Raw genomic sequence first — 19,730 nt, 5'->3', positions numbered from 1 at the left:
TCCCCCACCATAGAAACGCCAACCCTCATCGCACGCACATAAGGGTTGAAACCGCATGCAGCACCGCCCGAACTTACCCGAAAACACACGAACGGGGGATTCCAGTTTTTCACCTTCGCCGCAAACGCGATAGTCGGCTCGTAAAACACTTTGATGACAGTCCAGATGAATCTAGACCACCTTTCATTCCCGCTTTAGCCCACAAACCGGTTAAAATCCTCTTACTAGGTTTCAAAATTGCTCTACCCGAGGTAAATTTCTGCCCGAGACGGAGTTTCGGTTCATCCATAAATTAAACTCGAATACTTCTGATTACAAATATTAACGTCAAATACAAAATAGTGTAGATTAATGCATAAATAATACATTACAATCTTAACTGACTATTAGCTACGTGAATATTGAAGACCACGCACCGTCATAAAGTAATTTTACAGTCTTGATAGCTGGCAATTCGACGTAGCCCACGGTCAGGTAACAGCTTGACGCCAAGATCAAATTTTGTATCTGAAAAGTGCCGCGTATTTCTAATTTCGTCGTCCCTGCACATATACTGGGTCGGGACCAACGTCCTACGTTTAAATTTTATTTCGCGTCAGAAGAATGTTGAGAAGGCGAGAGGCTCCTGTTCAAGATGCTATAATTGACATTACCGCATATACTCACTCGACACATCACTGTTGTCGGGTACCCGCATATTCATATAACATTACCAACAGCAGTTACGTCTTGATTCGTGGATGCGACGCGGCGATGGCCCGTCGCTTACCAAGAGTCCAACGCTTCCCTATTTTATTCATTTTATTCGTTGCCGGACAGCCACGTTTTGTTCGAGCTCAAAGCACGCTGAACATAACGGGATATATTTTGAGAACCGGAATCTATTGAAAGACTTTCTTGATAATGATGGTCACTCAATTACAGCAGGTGACTTCGGTCTTACGAAACCAAACTACGTAAAATTAGGAATTTGTGAGACGTCGAGTTTCACATGCACGTTGCTGTCGGACGAGTGAAGGCGGTCAGAAATCGAAAAGAAAAACACTTTCATTCCTCGCGCACGTACCTATCGCTCGATTTTGAAAGCTCTCCACTCCGAGATCGAGCTTTACCGTAAATCTCCCAGTTCCATGATCTCTTATGAATTCAAATCCCACAAATGACGTGTACTATGTATTCGCCTTTTTGCCAATAATTGATTAACATCCTTGGAGCATTCGCTGTGTCACGCCTGCGACCACAGAATCTTTTGCTTTTGTTTTAGCAAGTAAACAAACGATGTGTCTTGATCCTTGACACGAACGGCTGCTCAACTTTGAGAACGGCTCTAATCCAACAGCCAAACGGCCAATATTTTCTTCATTCTCCAGGTCGAACTCAAACCCACGGCTGATATAATATAATTCCTGAAGATGAAACCGCAGAAGGTAGAGGAAGGTCCGCCTCTAAGAACCCGGGCACACCTCAGAACGAATTCCGGCACCACATTGCGGAGACTGGTGTCGTCCCTCGCGTGTATCTCCACGTAACAACGTAACTGCCGTCATTTTCAAGTTGAATGGCTCCCCAGCGGTTTGCAGGTGCAAGGTCCGCGACCTCCTCTTATTACGGGCTCGACGCGAGACGGGCCTTTGGTTTACGCTCCCGACTCTCGAGTCACTCTTGACTCACTCTCCGCTACACGGGGAAACTTTTCCAAGTGGAACAGCGCAGCCATAGCTGTGGCGGGACCGACAAAACCGCGAAGGAAGTGAACAGCCTGTTATTATTTTCACTGCACCCCTTTCACGTTTCAACGTGGATGCGTCGCCGAAAAGAGCGCAAATTTTTTTCCCGTTAAATCGAAACTTTCATACCAGTTCCTGCGGCCTGGATCCCGTTGACGAATGGCGAGAGAAGGAATAAAGGAAAAACCATTTAAAAAAAAAAGGAATTTTTAATTAAACGCGTAACAGCAGCTTAATCGAGCGGGCGGGATTAATTGTCGAGGGGCTGAAACGTCAAGGGGTCAAACAGAGCCACCTTCGGTCCCGGCCCTCGGGTACTAGCTACCAGGGCATACACAGTCGATATAAATAGGCCTTTCGCCTCCCTCCCTCCCTCCCTCCCTTCCTCCCACCCTCTTAAAGTCTTTTATATCCACTGAATAAATTAACTGCCTCGGGTGCTAATTAAAACAAACGTGGCAGTGCGAGGTCTTGTACTTATATTCCCTGCAGGGGGAGGTATAAGACGAGAAATTATAGAGGTGAAAAGTAACCGTGAAACTGGTCCACTGTCGAAATAAAAAAAAAATGATAAAAAGAAAGGAATAGTCGACGCGACGAGTCGATTTCAAAGTCTCCTAGCCACGCTGTTCCGCCTTCTATACGTGAGTCGTATGGCAGAGGCAGCGGGCAACGGTAAAACGGTTCAAAGTATAAGGGATAGCCTTTACTCTTGTTGTTACCGGAGCAATAAATCGCTTTTGTTTTATTATAGCCAACATGGAGCTACCTGAGTGCTACTGACTCAGATTTAGTATGATCGCCTTAGTATATTTCTCGGGTAGAGTTCTTCTCTCTTATACCCAAGTGACCGCCGTGCCGGTAATGCCGTAAAATTCGTCGGGCTGATCCTCGGCGATTAGGTCTGTCCGGGTCAAACGCAAGCTTAGTTGAAAATTAGTCGATAATATGAGAATACCTACATCGACGATGATTTTTGTTGCGTGCCACAGTCGTTTGTTTGTTTCAACGTAACGTGCTTACGTCGCGAACAGTTTCCGTTACTCAAAGGTACGAGAATATCTGACGGGGAAACTCGGAAAGATACGATTTAGAATTAACTGGGAAGAATTTCAATTTACGAAAACGGGCAACACACTTACCGAGCGTAAATATTAAACTACCAATTTTGTTATTTTATCGCTATGCCTGTAGACACTTTACGAGTATGATAAATCTTGCCCACCGCTAATTATTGTTATTTCAATTATAATACTAATTTTAGCCGTTTACGTAACTACAAAGAGACCGCGCGGCGCTAATTCTTGCCTGGTGTAACATTTCGCTTTGAGGGCAGGAAAGAGCGCACAATAACAATTATCGCGACGATAATACTGACAAAGAATTCATTCTAACACCGCTGATATCTCGTCGTTTAATTTCTGTGCCTGCGAGTGTTTGTCAAGTTGAAAATATGAGGACGGCAATATTTTAGTTTTTCAAGTTTCAAGTCGCACTTCCGCTTTTGTAATATCGTCACGTACTACGAGGTGTAAATACTATCTTGTTCACAGTTGTCGACTTCATCGCAGTTACGTCCTTGCTCTACCATGAGAATGAATGAGACCGACGTTTACCGTACATTCGGATTACGGATAGAAATGTCACGATTTCGCTAAAGCGATGATAAAACACGTGGTGTTATCCGAATCCGACCCAATAATAGAGAACGATTGCCGAGTACTTGCCTTGCCCCGGTCCAGAAGTTGTTACGGCAATGTCTAACCGCGTTATTTGCCCAGCGTGTATTATACAACGATCCAGGAAGTAGGCGGCCCTGCTAATAGGAAAATCACCTCCAAGGCGGGGCCAATTTCTGGATATCAACTTCCAGGGACGTCCCTACACGGCCCGCACCAAACTCGATTACAATCAGGTATATTGGATCGAATATTTTGGTACACGCTACAAAACCGTTCGAATTACTGAAATTCACCCGTGCGAAAATCAGTGGAATGCAAATTACCGTATGGCTGTCAAAAACACACAGGCGCGATCGTTTGCAATAATTCGTAACGGGAATGATGCGAAATATTAGCGCTAATGGATAATAACAGTTACGCCAATGAATCGGCCCGGTTCTAAGGTTCGCGGTTCAAGGTTTTTGAGGGTGCAGCATGGCCAGCGATTGGCAAAGTTTGGCTGAATTTTCAACGCAAATTTGGAACGGCGTTGAACGATGGAGAAGTGAGATTAATAAGTAAGACTGCGACCAAGTCTCGAGCGAGGTTCCCTAGCCGGATCCTGCAGGAGGAGGCTAGGCGACTAATCCAATATCGGAGAGGGGAATTACAAGGGGGTAGGGATGCAAATCCGGGTAGCACCCTCCGCGTCTTGCCTCCTAATAAACTCCTTTCATTAAAGGCGTCACTGACGGCAAATGAACGAACTGCCGACTCCCTACGTGGTGACAGCTGGAGCTCTAATTATTGGATTTAGTGCTTCTTCCTTCTCATCCTCGCCTCCGTCCCTTTCTCTCTCTCTCTCTCTCTCTCTCTCTCTCTCTCTCTCTCTCTCTCTCTCTCTCTCTCTCTCTCTCTCTCTCTTCCCTCTCCCGCCGCCACCCTCGTTAAATACAGTTTAGCGTAATTAAATCTTGCATTCCTGTCACCGGAAAACTTGAACTTCCCCATTCTTGGAATTTACCGATCCACCGTCAATTCCTGGCAGAAGGTGATCGGCCAGCTGTGGGACTATCATTCCGGGATCCCGATCCCTCACTCTCCCCGGTATTTTCGAATTGTAGACAATGCAAAAGCAATAAACGAGATTATCAGGAAGTTGAGATCCGACGATCAGGGTGAATTGAAACGTCAAATGCAATGTCCGAGCTTTCATCTGATAAAGATGATACAAGCGCACTTTCCGTCTTCGGCAACAATCTACCGCGCTGCGGGCAGCACGTCGAGTCATTGTTCGTTAATATTCCACCTCCCACCCCCCCCCCCCCGCCCATTCCCATCCCCTTCCCACGAAATTTATCGAATTCTCGGCGAAAAGTCAACTCCCTGTTTGAAAATATGTCGGTAGTAAGAAGTACGTCGAGACGACCGAGGAAGAAGGGGAGGAGAAAGAGGAAGAGTGCTCGTGCTGCTGTGAGTGGAAAACCGTGGATTTCTGTGGCTAACCGCGGCAACTCTAATTGGATCCTTGATGCACAAAGGTAGGTACGTACCTTTCAGAATTTAAGATATACGTGTATGCATCTACATTGTATAGGCGAACTCTGCTCGTTGAAAATATGTATACGCGATTTCTTTTTGTCGTACCGTACGATGCGAGAATAGTGGGGAAGTATTTTTTCTTTCCATATCTACGAAGTAAACTCTTCCATTAGTTTCTTCTTCACTTAGCGTTATAAGGCTTCAACGATTCTTTGGGTCATCGCATAATGCCAACAATTTCTTTCCCAAAACTTGCTGCGTTCGCTGTAGGATCATTAACCGTCTGGGCTGGTTCAACTTCTTGACATCGTGCAATTGCATTTTGTACTCGATGCACTCGTCCTAATGCATTCTATAAACTTTAGAGCTTAAAATATTCGCCAGAAGCGCGCTGCGTTGCACGGGATCCCAATGAATTATGCTCCACCGTAATGCAAAGGATGGCAGTTAACGTTGTTATGAACCACCAGACGCTGCGCAACTGTAAGTGAACTAATATTACTGATTACAACTCGCTGAGCTCGTTTATGGTAATACAATTATTCGCTTATAATTAATCATTTTCTCCTGTTATACATAAACGCGCCAAAGACGGTTCGTGTTCAATTTTATACTTTGGTTATTATTTACTTCCTTTACAGAATCTCCAACATTAGGATATTAACCCTTACGCTGCGCACCCGGGTCGAAATAACCCCGCGGCATCTGCACCGTAAATTCGATATGAAAGATACCCAAAATAATTTCATTTGATCCAAGACAACTAATTAAATGTCGTAAAAATCGTTAATTCATTCTTTGTCCGAAAATTCAACTTCACTCACGTAAATAAATACCTGTTTTGCATCTCGGAGTATATCCATTTTTTTCTCCATATTTTTTTCTCAAATATCAGTATCTTGCGAATTACTCGGTCAATTTTCAGCTCAAAGTACTGAAAATTGAGTGAGTTATGATTTTTTGAGTAGAATGATTAATTTTTTGGTACTTCCTTGTTTTATGTTTTTTTTTCCGTATTCAAAATTTCATTTTGCTGAAGAAAATTAATTTCCCTTAATATATAGTGGTTAAAGAGTATCCCAGAATTATTTACAGTTATTTGAGTCAATACCTCCGTTTTTACGAAATGATTTTTGATGTTGGGTCTACAGCGAGCCCAGTGTGACACCAGTCTTATAAACAGAAGGTGTGCAGCGTAAGGGTTAAGAAGCATGGGTGACGCAGAGAATTTAATTTCTGAAAAATCACTAGGTGGCTCTATGTCTCGCTATTTTGGGGTAATGCCTCGAAACAATAAACGGACAGATATAAAACTGAATGAAACGTGATGAAAGCGTTGAGTGAACATTTTCACAACTTTCCTTGTCGATGCTCATACTTTTTCGTTTCATTGATACGAATGCTTTCACAATTTTACACATGCACTCTGTCGACGGAAGTTTCTATTACAGCCGTATGTGCCGTATCTTTCCTCATGACGATCGTTACACCAGCGGCAAAGAAAACACTCACCCTTCGCTCGCATCCATATTTCAACATATTTCCCGCATGAATGGAAGAGCTTGTGAAGAATATCAATTTCACGTCAATTTTTGAGCAAAACAATATTCGTCCATCGAGCGATAACTCGGAAATATGATGGGACTACCGTAAAATTCTGCATCTTAAGGCGGAATTTTACAAAATCGTTCGATTCCGATAATCTCCCAACACCCCCAAGAATTACCAAAAATTAACCCAGCCTCTAAAACTCAATTATAACTGCGAATAAAGAGTAATTCTTTCCAAGTTGAAAATCGCGCGACATACAAACGATTTGATTCGGGGCACTCTTTGACGCCACTGATTGTGAGATTTTCTTTGTCACGTCAATCGATCGTTAATAACAAATCGGAACTCGACTCAAGAACGGGCACTCCTAGACGGACTATTATACGGCAATGAACGCAGCGGTGTATTACCAACATGATTAAATGCAGCTGGTCCACTTGACGCGAGAATGCGTCCGGGTTTGTAGGTACCGGATAAACGGGCAATGCAAGGGTTTGCGGTGAGAGCGAAGGCGAACCGGAATACACGCACACTCGACTCTCGAGTAAAGAGTTAGCATCAGCCTTCCGCCCTCTCCGTATACCGACCATTCGGCGTTTTCACCGGTTTATTCTTCCGGGCGTATAACGATACGGTAATTACGCGTGCGCTGCGGCACAGACGAGGGGTAAAAAAGTCCCGAAAATCGTCGTCAAGGGGCTTTAAGCCTCCGTCTTTGGGGGCACGGCAAAATATTGTCAAACGCTTCTGATCCGCCCGCCGCCCCTTCGTCTTTGCTCCGTCTCGGCCTTCTCGTATTTTGTGTATTGAGACGGTAAACAAAAGGGGGAAGACAAAGCGTCGCGGGCAAGCGATATCCTTTTTATTGTCCGATCCAAGAGAGAGCGAGAGACAGAGAGTACAGCTCAGGCCTTTTTTCCGCCGATTCTCGTCCGGCAATTAGATTTGGAACGTTTCTCACAATCGGAAGAAAGATCCCACCGACGAAAACGGGGCGCTTGTTCCTTACCTGTGAAAATTACGCGTGATTCGTGATCTGCCAGGTGCGTGGTATACCCACCTTAGCTGATATATTTCCTTGCCTTTGATAATATATCAGCTGATTGCAGAGCTCCATCTTACAGGGAGATGTAATTCCAGCCTGCAGAGATATCTGGGTCAAAACCAGGATCGTAGTTTCTGCTGCAGAACTCAAGTTCTGCAAAATTAAGTAGACATAAATCCCCGCCCCGTCGCGCTTTTATTTCCATCGTTAAAACCTAAATTCCCGCCTGCAGATAATGCCCGCAAATGAATGAAACGGGAGAAAGTATTAAGGAATCCAGTTCATTTAACCCTCGTTTGGCCAGATTGATGCCGCCATGAAAGCTTCAAAACTGCGGTCCAAATAAACCTCGGGCCAACCTAACCGCGTCGAGTTGAAATATCGCGGGGTCCATTAGTCACGGGTCACTCAAAAGTTACGTAGCTAAATCTTTTATCACCTCCTGCCCGCCTCTTTCATCATGCATCCGTGTTTCATCGTCAGTCGGTGCTCCGCTGTCGTTCCGTCGATATTCGTCAATGAAAGATTCGGCGGTAATTCGTTATTTTACATTGACATTTTCGAAAGAAGCGGACCGCGTGTTACTAATACTTCATGCAGCCATAACCACTTCGTTTTATAATTTTTCTTTCAGAGTACAAGTACGTATACAGAATCAGACAATCGAAAGTTTGCATACCCTGCTGTTTTATTTCATTCCAAAATCACAGAGACGTATGTAAAATACATGAATTTCACGCTGGCATTCGATCAACTGAAACCTGAAACTACATCAATATCACTTAGTAGAATTTACCCAACTTCTGTCTCTGGAAATGAGAATCCTTCACCGTTATTCACAGACGAACAGAACTGGCGTATTTCCGGCGTAAATATTGTAAACGCGGGCTTTCTTCTTCTCCTATCGCCTAAGAATATGACGGACGAAGAAGTTGGAGGCGCGATATCTTTCACCCGACTTGGCACGAGGCGGACTTTCTCCTCACTCTTGCTCTCCGTTCTCCTTCTCGCGCATCAATTTTCGCCGAACAGAATTTAATTATTTATTTTTCATCGCACTCGGTGCGCAAAGTAGGCGTACGGGGCGAAGAAAAATCACACACCTTTGTTCGACGAATTACTCGCTCTCCGTCGGCATTAGATTAAACGGGGAGTCGGGGGGTGAGGTGGTGGTAGATGCCGGGCGATAGCGGCTCCACCGTCGAGCAAATTGATACAAACGAGTGACGCGGCTCGCGCCGGCCTCTTGATTGAAGCGAGCGACTCGCTGCCGGCGCCCTTTCGCCTCGGGTTCAGAGTTCAAGTATTGCTATTCGGCCTGCCTCTTCGTTTATATCGAGAAATATTTCACGCCGTAAAGAAGATCGGAAACGCTGCAGTCCGCAACGCCATCCGTTTGGCTTCAACGCTGCGCGAGCTCCTTCGTATTACGTACAACGTTAACGTAAGGTACGAGTACGGAGTATGCAGCCTTTGAAGAACCTGAATATCGAAGGTACAAAAAGTGTATTCACGGAACCCCAGAGCGCAACGTCTCAGTTGCGATCCTCGCGAAACTCCGAACTTTTGTTATTTCTAACTCACTTTGTGCCTGAATTTGCATTCATAAACTCCCACAAAACTTGCCACGTAACTCGTTACAGTTTCCCATCCAGAAACGCAACTGGAATTGGAATTAGTTTCAAAGTTAGTTTCGATAGCGAACGAGCCTCGTCTTCCGCCCCACGGTTCACGGCAATCACTGTTCGCACATTGCTTCGTCAAATTTTCGATAGCCATCGATATATCGATCGATCAAGTTACCAACCGACAACAAAGTCGTGCGATGATTCTCGGTTACGCAACGAACAAGACTTTAGAAAGGCAGATTTTTTCCTCCTCATCCACTACTCTGACGATCATCGAATATTTTGGCGTCCACTCGACACGTTTCACCGTTCAAAACCTGAAGGCAATTGGAGAACGAAGTTGAACACATTTAAGAGGGTACCCTGGTCGATTTCGACGTTGGCGTATGTATCTCCAAATATCAAAGTCTGCTTATCTCAAGAGCGAAAAATGGCGTAACAGCGCCGTTCTATACACAATTCTGAAGAAAAACACTTCGATACATTTTCGTTTGACGCAGTAATAAAGAAATTACATGAATTCTACGAATCTACCATTGCCGTTTCGTATTTTTGCGAATTCGACGAATTCACTACTGCGATTTCGTAAAATCCATGTCATTTGTTTATTTCTGCGTTAAATGGTAACGAATTGAAGTAGTTTTGTTCAGAATTATGTATAAAATTGGGCTGTTTAAGCCTTTTTTCGCTTCTGAAATAGGTAGACCTTAATACTTGGAGATATATGTATACGTCAACGTCCAAATCGACCAGAGCACTCATTTGAAAGGAATGTAGCAACCGTTCCGTCCTCTGAAGTCTTCGCACCGAGTAACCCGAAGGTGGTTAGAATTGAGGGTTAAACTCTCTCACCTGGCAGGATCAGCGCTCCTTTTTCTTCTCTTTTCCGGAACTGTTCCGTTGATCTTTTACTCCGGAAAATGGCTGAGCTCGCTTTTGAACTCGTCGAATGAGGTGCGACACGTGCCGACGACGTCACAGGTGTGTGTGTAAAATATTGTATGTACGAGCTGCGTATGAGGGGCGATGAGAAGCACTTGTTAATTTTCACCCGAGGCTAATTGCAGCCTGCTTCATGACGGGCAAATTTCGACTTAGTTTGATTTTTAGCCCCGTTCTTTTATCCGAGCGGAATATTCAAGCATCTGGATGGGATTGCACCGTGAATATATTAACAGAAGTGTCGGCGGCCCGGCCCTTGCAGCGATCTCGAGTAATGAGAAGTATTCAGTAATATTATTATTATACTAGACACGGTTTTACCATTACAATAGAATAAAGTAAAACTCTTCTCGACAACTTTCCTATATAACTCAGCTGTTAAATGATCTCCAGCATTGAAACTCTTAATTAATATGCAGATGTAATTTCTACTAACTTTATATATCGCCCGGTGGCTCAACTAGTTTTCACTGCTCAACTCCCAAGGCGATACAAGCACTACCCGAGCCACCCGCGGTCGCTTGCTGGGAAGGTAGGTAAACTCTGGCGAAATTTTCGAGTTTTCGTTTGATTCAATGTTGAAACTAAAGCTTGAAATTACTCAGGACAAAGTTGAGTAAGAAAATAACAAAAAAAAAAGAAAAAAAAATGGTAGAAAATACAGGATAAAATTGAAGGAAGAAACTTCTTTTTATCGGCGGTCAAAGTTACGGGGTTTCTAATTACGAGATGAAGACGTCAAAGTCTTCCAAGTGCCACAAGCTATTTCTCGGATATCATCAACGCTCACAATCCGACAACGCATACTTTTAACTCGCTTAACGTGGAATTAATTATATCTGAATCTTGCCGTTGGCTGCAGCTTCGAAAATATCTTTCATCTTTTACGGTGTACACCTTCTCAAACTGAAACGTTTTTTGTGAACCGCAATTGTGTTGCAGCTGAAATTGCAATGTAGCAGAGAAAAACTAAAAGAACATCAATGTCAGAGATACTTCACCATCAAAAATTTCCGATCCTGAAGAACAGAGAAAATTCGTACGGATATGGAATAAGTTGAAATTTACAATAAAACTGAACGTTTTAAATTCCTTCCATACAATACATCAAGACGATGGAATAGAAGATGTGCCTAACATAAACGCCGAAGAAGATATTGGATTTCGAAAAAGTTTCGCATCAATGAGAATTTGTGAAATGGCATCTAGCCGTGGATTTCACGCGAAATATCGGACAATTGTATGAAAATCAAATGAAAACTGTATAAAGCACCCGCTATTTCCAGTACAGAAAACACCTCTTAAGCTTATCCGGGTTACTTTGTACATAACGCAACAATTGTTGGAGCCTTGCCAGTTTTCGAAGGATGTCTCAATTTCAAAAAAGACGTAAACGCAGACAGGCAGCATTAGTCCAGTTGAAACCTCAGCTCCACGTGACCGACCATTCGTCTCATCTTCTTCCGTCTCTTTCCATGAATACAAAGATGAATAGAATAGGGGTATCGATATTAATTGAACCCGAAGCTTGGGATGAAATAGTCCAGCTAGCCACACTGAGAAAGATTTGAACAGCGGGTTGCTGCCAAAACGGCAAACCGAGGCGGGCGATTATACGGTGCGGTAGTGATTCTCGTTCTGTGACAAGATCTTGGAGGCTTCAATGGTCGATCGATCAATATTTCTACGATCCACGTGCCCGTCGTGGGTAATATAACGCAGTTAGGCAATACGATTGGTCGAGGGGTGTAAGGATAGGAGATCCGCGGTAAGGTTGGATCGCAAACAAGGTCCAGGATAGCAGAGGCGAGTCCCGTCAGTTGCGCTATGCCAACATTATCCGAGCCCCTCGACGATCGGCGGCAGTCGAATGCACGGAATTCTCGGCGGACCGCTTGTACAAATAAGTAATATCGGCCCGTGCTCGCCATCCATCATCGACCACTCTATTAAACGCAATCCCCGCCGACGCCGCGCAGCTCTTCCGATCATCCCATCGGGCATCATCGATATCGGTAGGAGAGCCAGTCAAAGAGACGTGTAAGAGAGAGGCACTCCCGTTGTCAATCAGGTCTACAACTCCCGAGGGTCCGTTTCATCCGTTAGTCACGCCGACCGATGCAACGTCCGGCCGGCCCAGAGAAGAGTAATAAGTGCCACGTTAGACGTGACGGGTAATATTCTTCGGCCACATCGCGAGGGAAACAACGCATCCGTTGCAAGCTCCGGGCTATTTTCAAATCCTCCCAGCTCTGTCTGAGCCTCCGCCTCTCCACCTTCAAGCTCCTTATACTTGAACTTCTGAACCGCTCAACAAATGGAGAGTAGAAAATATTTGGACGAGTCACATGCTCCAAGAAATCACTGTATAGGTTGCTGAAAAATCAGCGTTCCTTCGATTGGGAGGCTTGAGATGAGCCTCGCTTGAAATTGGCAGGTAAAGTTGTCACTCATTTTTTACACACGATGCGCTGAACTTGGGAGAAGATTGCAAAGTCCATCTTCCAAACTTTCATTTTGAAAAATTTATATCCCGCCTGATTATCATGGATGAATGAAATTCGCGGTGGAGGATTGCGGGCGGGGAAGAGTAGTGGCAATTTGGGGCATAATTGACCCTGTTCCGTTTAGTTTGATGTTTCGAACGGGCTGCATGTGCGGTTTATTGTGTTCAACCAAGCACCGGGCAGCCCAGTGCGCCAATATTAGCGATGCACTCGATGCCGCCATAACGGGCCCTCCGGTCCTTCTGGCCTCTCGTCGACCCCTTCGTTCGCCCAAATAACGACGCAAGTATCGTGAATACTTTTGATCCCGGGCAATATGCTGGTTTTCTGTATACGACTTCAGCGTCGGCGTGTCTTTGTTGTACTTTTCGCTCCCCTGTTTCGATTTACCTTTTTTGTAACAGGCCACGATGTTATATTTATACATAGGTCTATTTATACCTCGTCCCCCAAATTTTATCTCAAATAAAATCCAAATAATTCTCAACCCTTTTTACTTTATTGATCAATATCTTCCTGAGTTCAAGTTTGTCTCACGTGAAATCTACTTAGTTTTCACCCCGGCGATCAAGCGTAACAATTTTGTATGAATACTTCAATATCGACGCAGACATCCATCGTCTGCAGCTCCGTTCGAGGGGCTTACCACTCTCATAATGACTGTCCCAAGTATGACACCATTGCATATGTATTTCACATATTACATAGTTATTACACTGGTATTACATGTATGGCATAGGGATTACAATAGTATTGCATGTATTGCATAAGTATCCCATAAGTATTGCACGTATTCCACAGATAGTGCACAAGTATTACATACGTATTGCATATGTATTACACATAGTATTACATGAATTACATGACCATTGCATGACTATTGCATACTAATTATACAACTATTACAAGACTATTACATGACTATTATATATTTATATAGATACACATTATATTACTGTAAGATGAGTATTTCTCAGTATACCTATTAACAATGGTTTTTGTCTCACTGTCATTAATTGCATCCCTGAAGTCTTGCTTGAATTACATTAAATAGTTTATTGCAACTATTTTTTTATAACCTCTTTTACCCTCTAAATTTCATAATAAAATTTGCAAATCAACCTTTAAATATAGTAAAGAATAATTCAACGCAACCATAATTTATATATTATAATAATATTCTCTGTATATTTATGCTAATAGTACTCTGGAGAGGTTAACGATACATAATTATATATATTTTTTAGCAATTGAGACGATCTTCAATTAACTTTTAAATCACAGCGTACTCTAACAAATCAGAATCACTGAATACATGATGACGTCTTCGGTCAATTTTCGGGTTGCTCAGAATTAGCTTTATTTGATCTCCTGTTACATAACTTGTATCGTCCACATCTGGAAAAACGAATATGGAGCTCGACGAATTCGTCACTTTTCGCATGAATTTGACTTCATAATCTTCCTCGCAATCTCTGTCTCTTGATTGGATACTTTTAACAACGCCGATGTAGTATTTTTTGGTTTTTTTGGTGAGAAATTCGATCAGCACAAAATTTCCGATATTTGCATCTTTACCTGAAAATTCAAAACGTTGTAACCAGACGTGCAATGATTTCAAATGAAATTTTTTCACAGCAGTATTACCTTGGAGTGAAGTTGTAGGAATAATCTCGAGGATTAGTTTCAAAACTAAATCCGAATAAAAAATATGCCCATCAACTATCTGTGGTGTTGGTAAAGTTCGCATATATCCAGAAATGCATTTGTAATCATGTGACCCCACTGGTGCCGGACGGAGACTAGAACTTATTAATCTATACCAGGTACATAGTACGCCAATACTTTCATTATTGACGTCAGCGCTTAATCTGGAGTATTCTCTTTGTGGGTCTGTTTTTCCAGTTAGATAGACGAATCCAAGAACAAGGCCTACTCTGTATTTCGTTTCTGCCTCAGTGTCTTCTCTAAAAAGCATCCATGTCCCTATACTTATTTCCGGATTCTCTTCGACAGTATTTGATCTAGTAGCTGATTCCTAGAAAAACAATAACATTATACGGAGAACCAAGAAGTTGAAAATTAACACTTTTTGTAGTCATCACAACGACAGGATGTGCCAATGATGGAATCTAAAAAATTTATGAGGTTGAAGTTCGTAACGTTAACGTAACGACACATTATTTGAAAAAAAACTATGTTTTTCAACTTCGTAATTGCTTTACAGAGGCTGTAGTTCTGATGTGGGTTGACTTTGCTTGATTCAAGCCACTATTTATTGATTACTGCATTTCTAAAAAATTCTAAAGTTGCAAAATGGCGATTTTCTTCAAATTGTATCGTCTCGTTAACGTTACGAACTTCAACCTCCTAAAAATTTAGAATCTCAACCAATTGCCGCATAAATTATACAACTCTATTCGTTGGGGTTATACATTTACCATAGAATAATGCTGCATTATATTTTTTTTCTAGGTGTAGGTAGGACATTTTCCGCAGTATTTTAATGAGTCTGGGTCATAAGGAAAGATATTCATTACTTATTTAGGAAGAGTTAATATCAAGCTAATAAGTACCTTCTTGGACAAATGCGGCAGTTCGATTTCTCGTACTCTCTGAAGTCTGTCGCTACTTAAACGGTGCTTGGTTTTATTAAGCAGCCAACAAATGGACGATTTTCTAACGACGTATTCGGCTTGCGACGAATCACGCACGACTGCAAATGGACTCGTTTCATTTAGTTGAACTGTTTGGGTGGAGTAATTTTTGAGTTCCAAAGTTCCTGTTACAGACTGCAACGTAATCATATCATGTTCAAGTTCTGCAGATATAGTGTCTTCATTTGCGCTCTCCGTTTCCTCGCTGATTTCTTCGCTGTCAGATTCGTCGTCTGAGTCTAGTTGAATAGACTTTGCAGAAAAAGGCAGTGTACATAAGATATTGTTGAAAAATATACCAAGGTTCCCGAGATCTTCAATAGCTCGACATTTCGCGTCTTCAACGGTTTTCTGTATTTCTTGATTAGAAGGTAGTGGATATGTGTTGACATTGATTACACTTTTTCTCTCCCTAAATCTTGGAAATATAATATTTTCTGACTCTTCGATGATGATTTCATTTTGTACTTGAATTCTATTGAGACGATGAATGATGTCCATCATGCTGCAGTTGACAATAGTCGAGTACGTGGATGACATTGAACGGACTTGTCGGAAAAAGCTTTCACATGGTTGACTACTATATAAAGATGGCAGGAAGAGTTCTGGTTGGTCCGAATCTCTCAGGCGTATGATGACGTCAATAAGCGTATGAGCATTTATTTCAATGCATGTGTAACAGTTGGAAGTTATAAAATTTTTGCCCAAAGTGTAACTGTCATTTGCCGAAATCCATGCACGCCACATCCTTAAACAAAACACAGAATACCAGATGCTAAATATTCTTTCCAACGGCGTTAATTCAGAATCGATGTATGAAACTACGGTGTTATGTAGTATTTTCAAATACTGACATGTTCCTTCGCTGCCAGGTACTGTATCATTGAGTAATTTTCTGACATTTTCTTGACATATTTTTTGAACAGAAGGGAAATTCATTTTATCCTTTGGGTCCAAGTCAGAATAAGTTATCTGGTGTTTGTCTTTAGATTGTGACTGTATCAATAGTTTCAGGTGACTAACAGTCGCTATATTGTTTCCCATCGGCAGAACAATTGAGTTTTTGATGAAGCGATTTCTTAGCTTTGTACCAATGTGTACAGTATCCTGGCAAACAAAGTACTCACTGCAAAATTCACTGTTGAACCATGTCCAATTTTCTTTACCAAAGAGTAAATCAAGATTCGAAATACCTATTTGGCTTTCAATCCTCATCGCTTTTAACAATCTTGGATCACCATCCGAAGAAAATCCTAATACTCTTATTCCGAATTGCTGACATTGTTCGTAAATAAATTGGAATCTGTTAAGCACGTGTTCGGCTGTGAATTTATTGTCGGTTCCAAATATGCACAGACAAAATGACGCCGCATTTTTTTGTAAAGGCTGTGCCATAATTGTGTACGCCAAAGAAGCAATTGGAATATTTTGCATCGTTTCTTCCATTACTTTTGGTGACGTTGCCATGAAAGATTTGCACTTAGGCATTCCATTTTTATCTGTTGGTAATACCAACCCAATTAATTGGTTAGTTTTTGGGTCATATTGCACGGTGCCAGTAATACGCGTCGCATCTTCGCTTACCCATATGACTAGAGGCAGGTCGGCCTTGATTAAGTAATTTTTCAATTCCTGCAATCGAAGCTGCCCTTCAATGATGTCTGGTCCGTTTTCTAACAAATACCGACTGACAGATGAGGGGGATGGTAGAGGCAAGTTCGCGCATAACGTTTCGTACGACAATCTTCCACCAATCATGAAAATATACGATGCAAACTTTTTCACTGTGCAATCGTATCTGTTCCCGCAAGATTCGGCCTGACTTTGTTTGTCAGAAATTCTCATCAATTTTCGTACTAACAAGTTACTTTTACTGTTTTCATTGACTGTTGGACAAGACTTCGTTAATTTTTTCGATGCCGATTGTGCTAATAAATTTTTCACGCAATCCTTTAATTCTGCATTATATTTCAACAGCAATTCCATTTCGTTCAATGTTGGAAAATAATATGGAATCGTTCTCTCTGTAGTAATACTCTTCACTCTTTGTCGGTAGGATTTGTCACTTCTAGTTCTTAGATCTTTTTTAATTTTTTTTTCACAGTCGGAACTTTTTGTATCTATAGTCTTAGTATTTTTGGTATTACTAGTCAATGGGGTTGATAGAATTTTCTCGGAACAAAGAACCCCTTTTACATTATTCCGAGGTTGAATTCCCCCTGTAACTCATCATTTGTACTTTCAACTATCACAGCTTGTGATCTAACATCCGATTCATCATTTGGCTTGTCACGTGCAGATACTTCGAGTTCTTCATCGCTTTCAATTCGATTTTTCGACCGTTTAGTAGGTTTCGCTTCCGTTTCGTCATCACTCTCAATTTCTCTAGTAATATGCCTTTTTCCCCTGCTTTTTTCAATTTTAATAATATCCCTTCTTATTTCAACGGGTGTGACTAATTTCACGTCTTCGATAATTCTTGGTAAATTTTGGCCGAGCTTCTGGTTCTTGTTTGCGATACTGTCGCTCAAACTAGCATTTGTATTCCAGTTATCATTGTCATTGGTGCCTTTATCGAATACATCCGTAATAAGTGGTTGAACCTCGGGTTGAACCTTTTTACAACTAGAAGTAAAAGCTGTAGTGTTAGCGACGACGTTTTTGAGAACATTTGCTGTATTTTTTTCCGCCTGACCCGATTTTGTATCAATTTTATTGCTATTGTTATGCTTGCGAGGAAATAAATTTTCCTTCGAATTTTCCACAGGGTTCAAAGTCAAATGTTTTTCCTTTACGTGCTTCATAAAATTTTGACATACCCAACGAGTTTTCCTCGGTACTGATTTCCCGTATTCGGCTTTATGCGCGGTAATTTTAGTTTTACACAGGCAACACGATATTTTCCCCGAATAGGTAATTTCTTCGTCAACGTCTTCTTTGACAGATACCTCTATATACCGATTTTTAGGGCTTTCTAAATAATCTTTGAAGGTTTCTTCACCATCTGGTTGCTTAGAAAACCAATTTTTAATGAGCATGTATAATTGATCTTCTTCACTCAATAAGTCCTGTGATTTTCGTGACTGTGGATCTGATTTTTTTCCCGATACAGCTTTTAGCGTTTCCTTGGTTTCTTTTTTTGCTTTGATGTTAGTTAATTTTTCATTAATATCCTGTTCGGCCGTAGCAAAATGGTTCAACCCCTTTTCTATAATATACTTCTGAATTTCGAAGAGGCAAAACCTATGTCCTCGTAGTATGCGGAATTGTTCAGGTGTATTACTGTAGATACCGAAGAAGTCTGATTTTGTGTAACCATCTTCGCCTAACAATCCCAGCATGTCAGTTTGGGCAAATTTCTCCATTTCTAGAAAGGCTTCGCTTGAAAGGTTTTTCAGAGCGGCCGCTGAATCGAAACCCAGACAGGTGAGGAGATGCTTCAGGTACAACGGTGGATCAACTCCAAGTTCCTTCCTAATTACGACCCAAAACTTTTGTTCTTTAACATTTCCAGCGATGGTCTTCGCCATACTCTCCTTTTCTGCCTTGCTCGCTGATTCCTCCATGCCTAACTCCAAGCTAGTTTTAGATCAAACATCACAGTTACCTGCTGACATTGTGAATGTCAACTAGAGTGATTGATTCCAAAATATAGTACAATTTGTGACACTTCTGGAATGAACAATGAGTAAGGAACCAGGACAAACTGATAGAGATCTGATTTCTTAGAACTTTCAACGAAATCGTATGTTTTCATGAAGTCAATTGAAAAACGCATAATTATTGAATCTATTTGGAATTTAATTGAAATAATTGATAGTGTGTCACAATTTTTGAGCACTTGTAGATGATTCTGTCCTGCACTATGCGACAGTTAGGATTTTTCTTTTATTTTTCATTTCATAAATTGGTAGGTGGTAAAAAAATTAGGTCATATTCTTTCTTTTCTCTTGGATTGACGCAAACTTAGAAGCAATACAACGGATCGGAAATTACAACAATATCACGTCACCCATGCTAAGGTATATTTACTTATATTTATATAACAAAAACCGCTGAAATTCAATTGCCTGTAACTTTTGTACAGGTCAGCAAGAAATAATTGAATATTTGCCAGATCTAAGCGACAGATTAAATTAAGTACGTACCTTTCCGTCATTCACGTGTTGTAGCCGGCAGACTCACACAATCAAGTCGAGAAATAACGGTCCATAGGTTATACAAACAGTTGCCAATACGAATTTCAAGGTTATGTCACGAATCCGGTAAACACTGTAAAGCGCATGCGCTTGGTACTGCGCGCGCAGGTATTACATGACTATTACATGCTGTATTACACAGGTATTTCATGGTATTTCATGACTATTGCAACCACCATTACATAATATTACACGACTATTACATGGTATTTGCATGATATTGCATGACTATTACAGGGTATTACATAACTATCGCACAGTATTACACGGC

At 41.7% G+C, this 19,730-nt stretch overlaps 1 protein-coding gene across 2 annotated transcripts; it reads right to left on the bottom strand.

The window, feature by feature from the left end:
- Positions 1-13,260: 13,260 nt before the first annotated feature.
- Positions 13,261-17,249, bottom strand: LOC124293960. Of its 2 annotated transcripts, XM_046737042.1 has the most exons (4): positions 16,454-16,577; positions 15,180-16,008; positions 14,251-14,641; positions 13,261-14,181 (listed from the first exon to the last, which is right to left on the bottom strand). In XM_046737042.1, exons 2-4 carry the CDS (start codon positions 16,005-16,007, stop codon positions 13,877-13,879), a joined length of 1,524 nt encoding a protein of 507 aa, XP_046592998.1. In that variant the 5' UTR covers position 16,008; positions 16,454-16,577; the 3' UTR covers positions 13,261-13,876. The 2 variants fall into 2 exon arrangements, with proteins under 2 accessions (XP_046592998.1, XP_046592997.1); XM_046737041.1 differs by having other exon boundaries at positions 15,180-17,249.
- Between the last annotated feature and the right edge of the window lie 2,481 nt (positions 17,250-19,730).

Source organism: Neodiprion lecontei, chromosome 4 (assembly GCF_021901455.1).
Source record: "Neodiprion lecontei isolate iyNeoLeco1 chromosome 4, iyNeoLeco1.1, whole genome shotgun sequence".
In the NCBI taxonomy this organism is placed as follows: domain Eukaryota; kingdom Metazoa; phylum Arthropoda; class Insecta; order Hymenoptera; family Diprionidae; genus Neodiprion; species Neodiprion lecontei.
The sequence above is the reverse complement of the archived record's forward strand: the minus strand, read 5'-3'. Positions and strand labels throughout refer to the sequence as shown.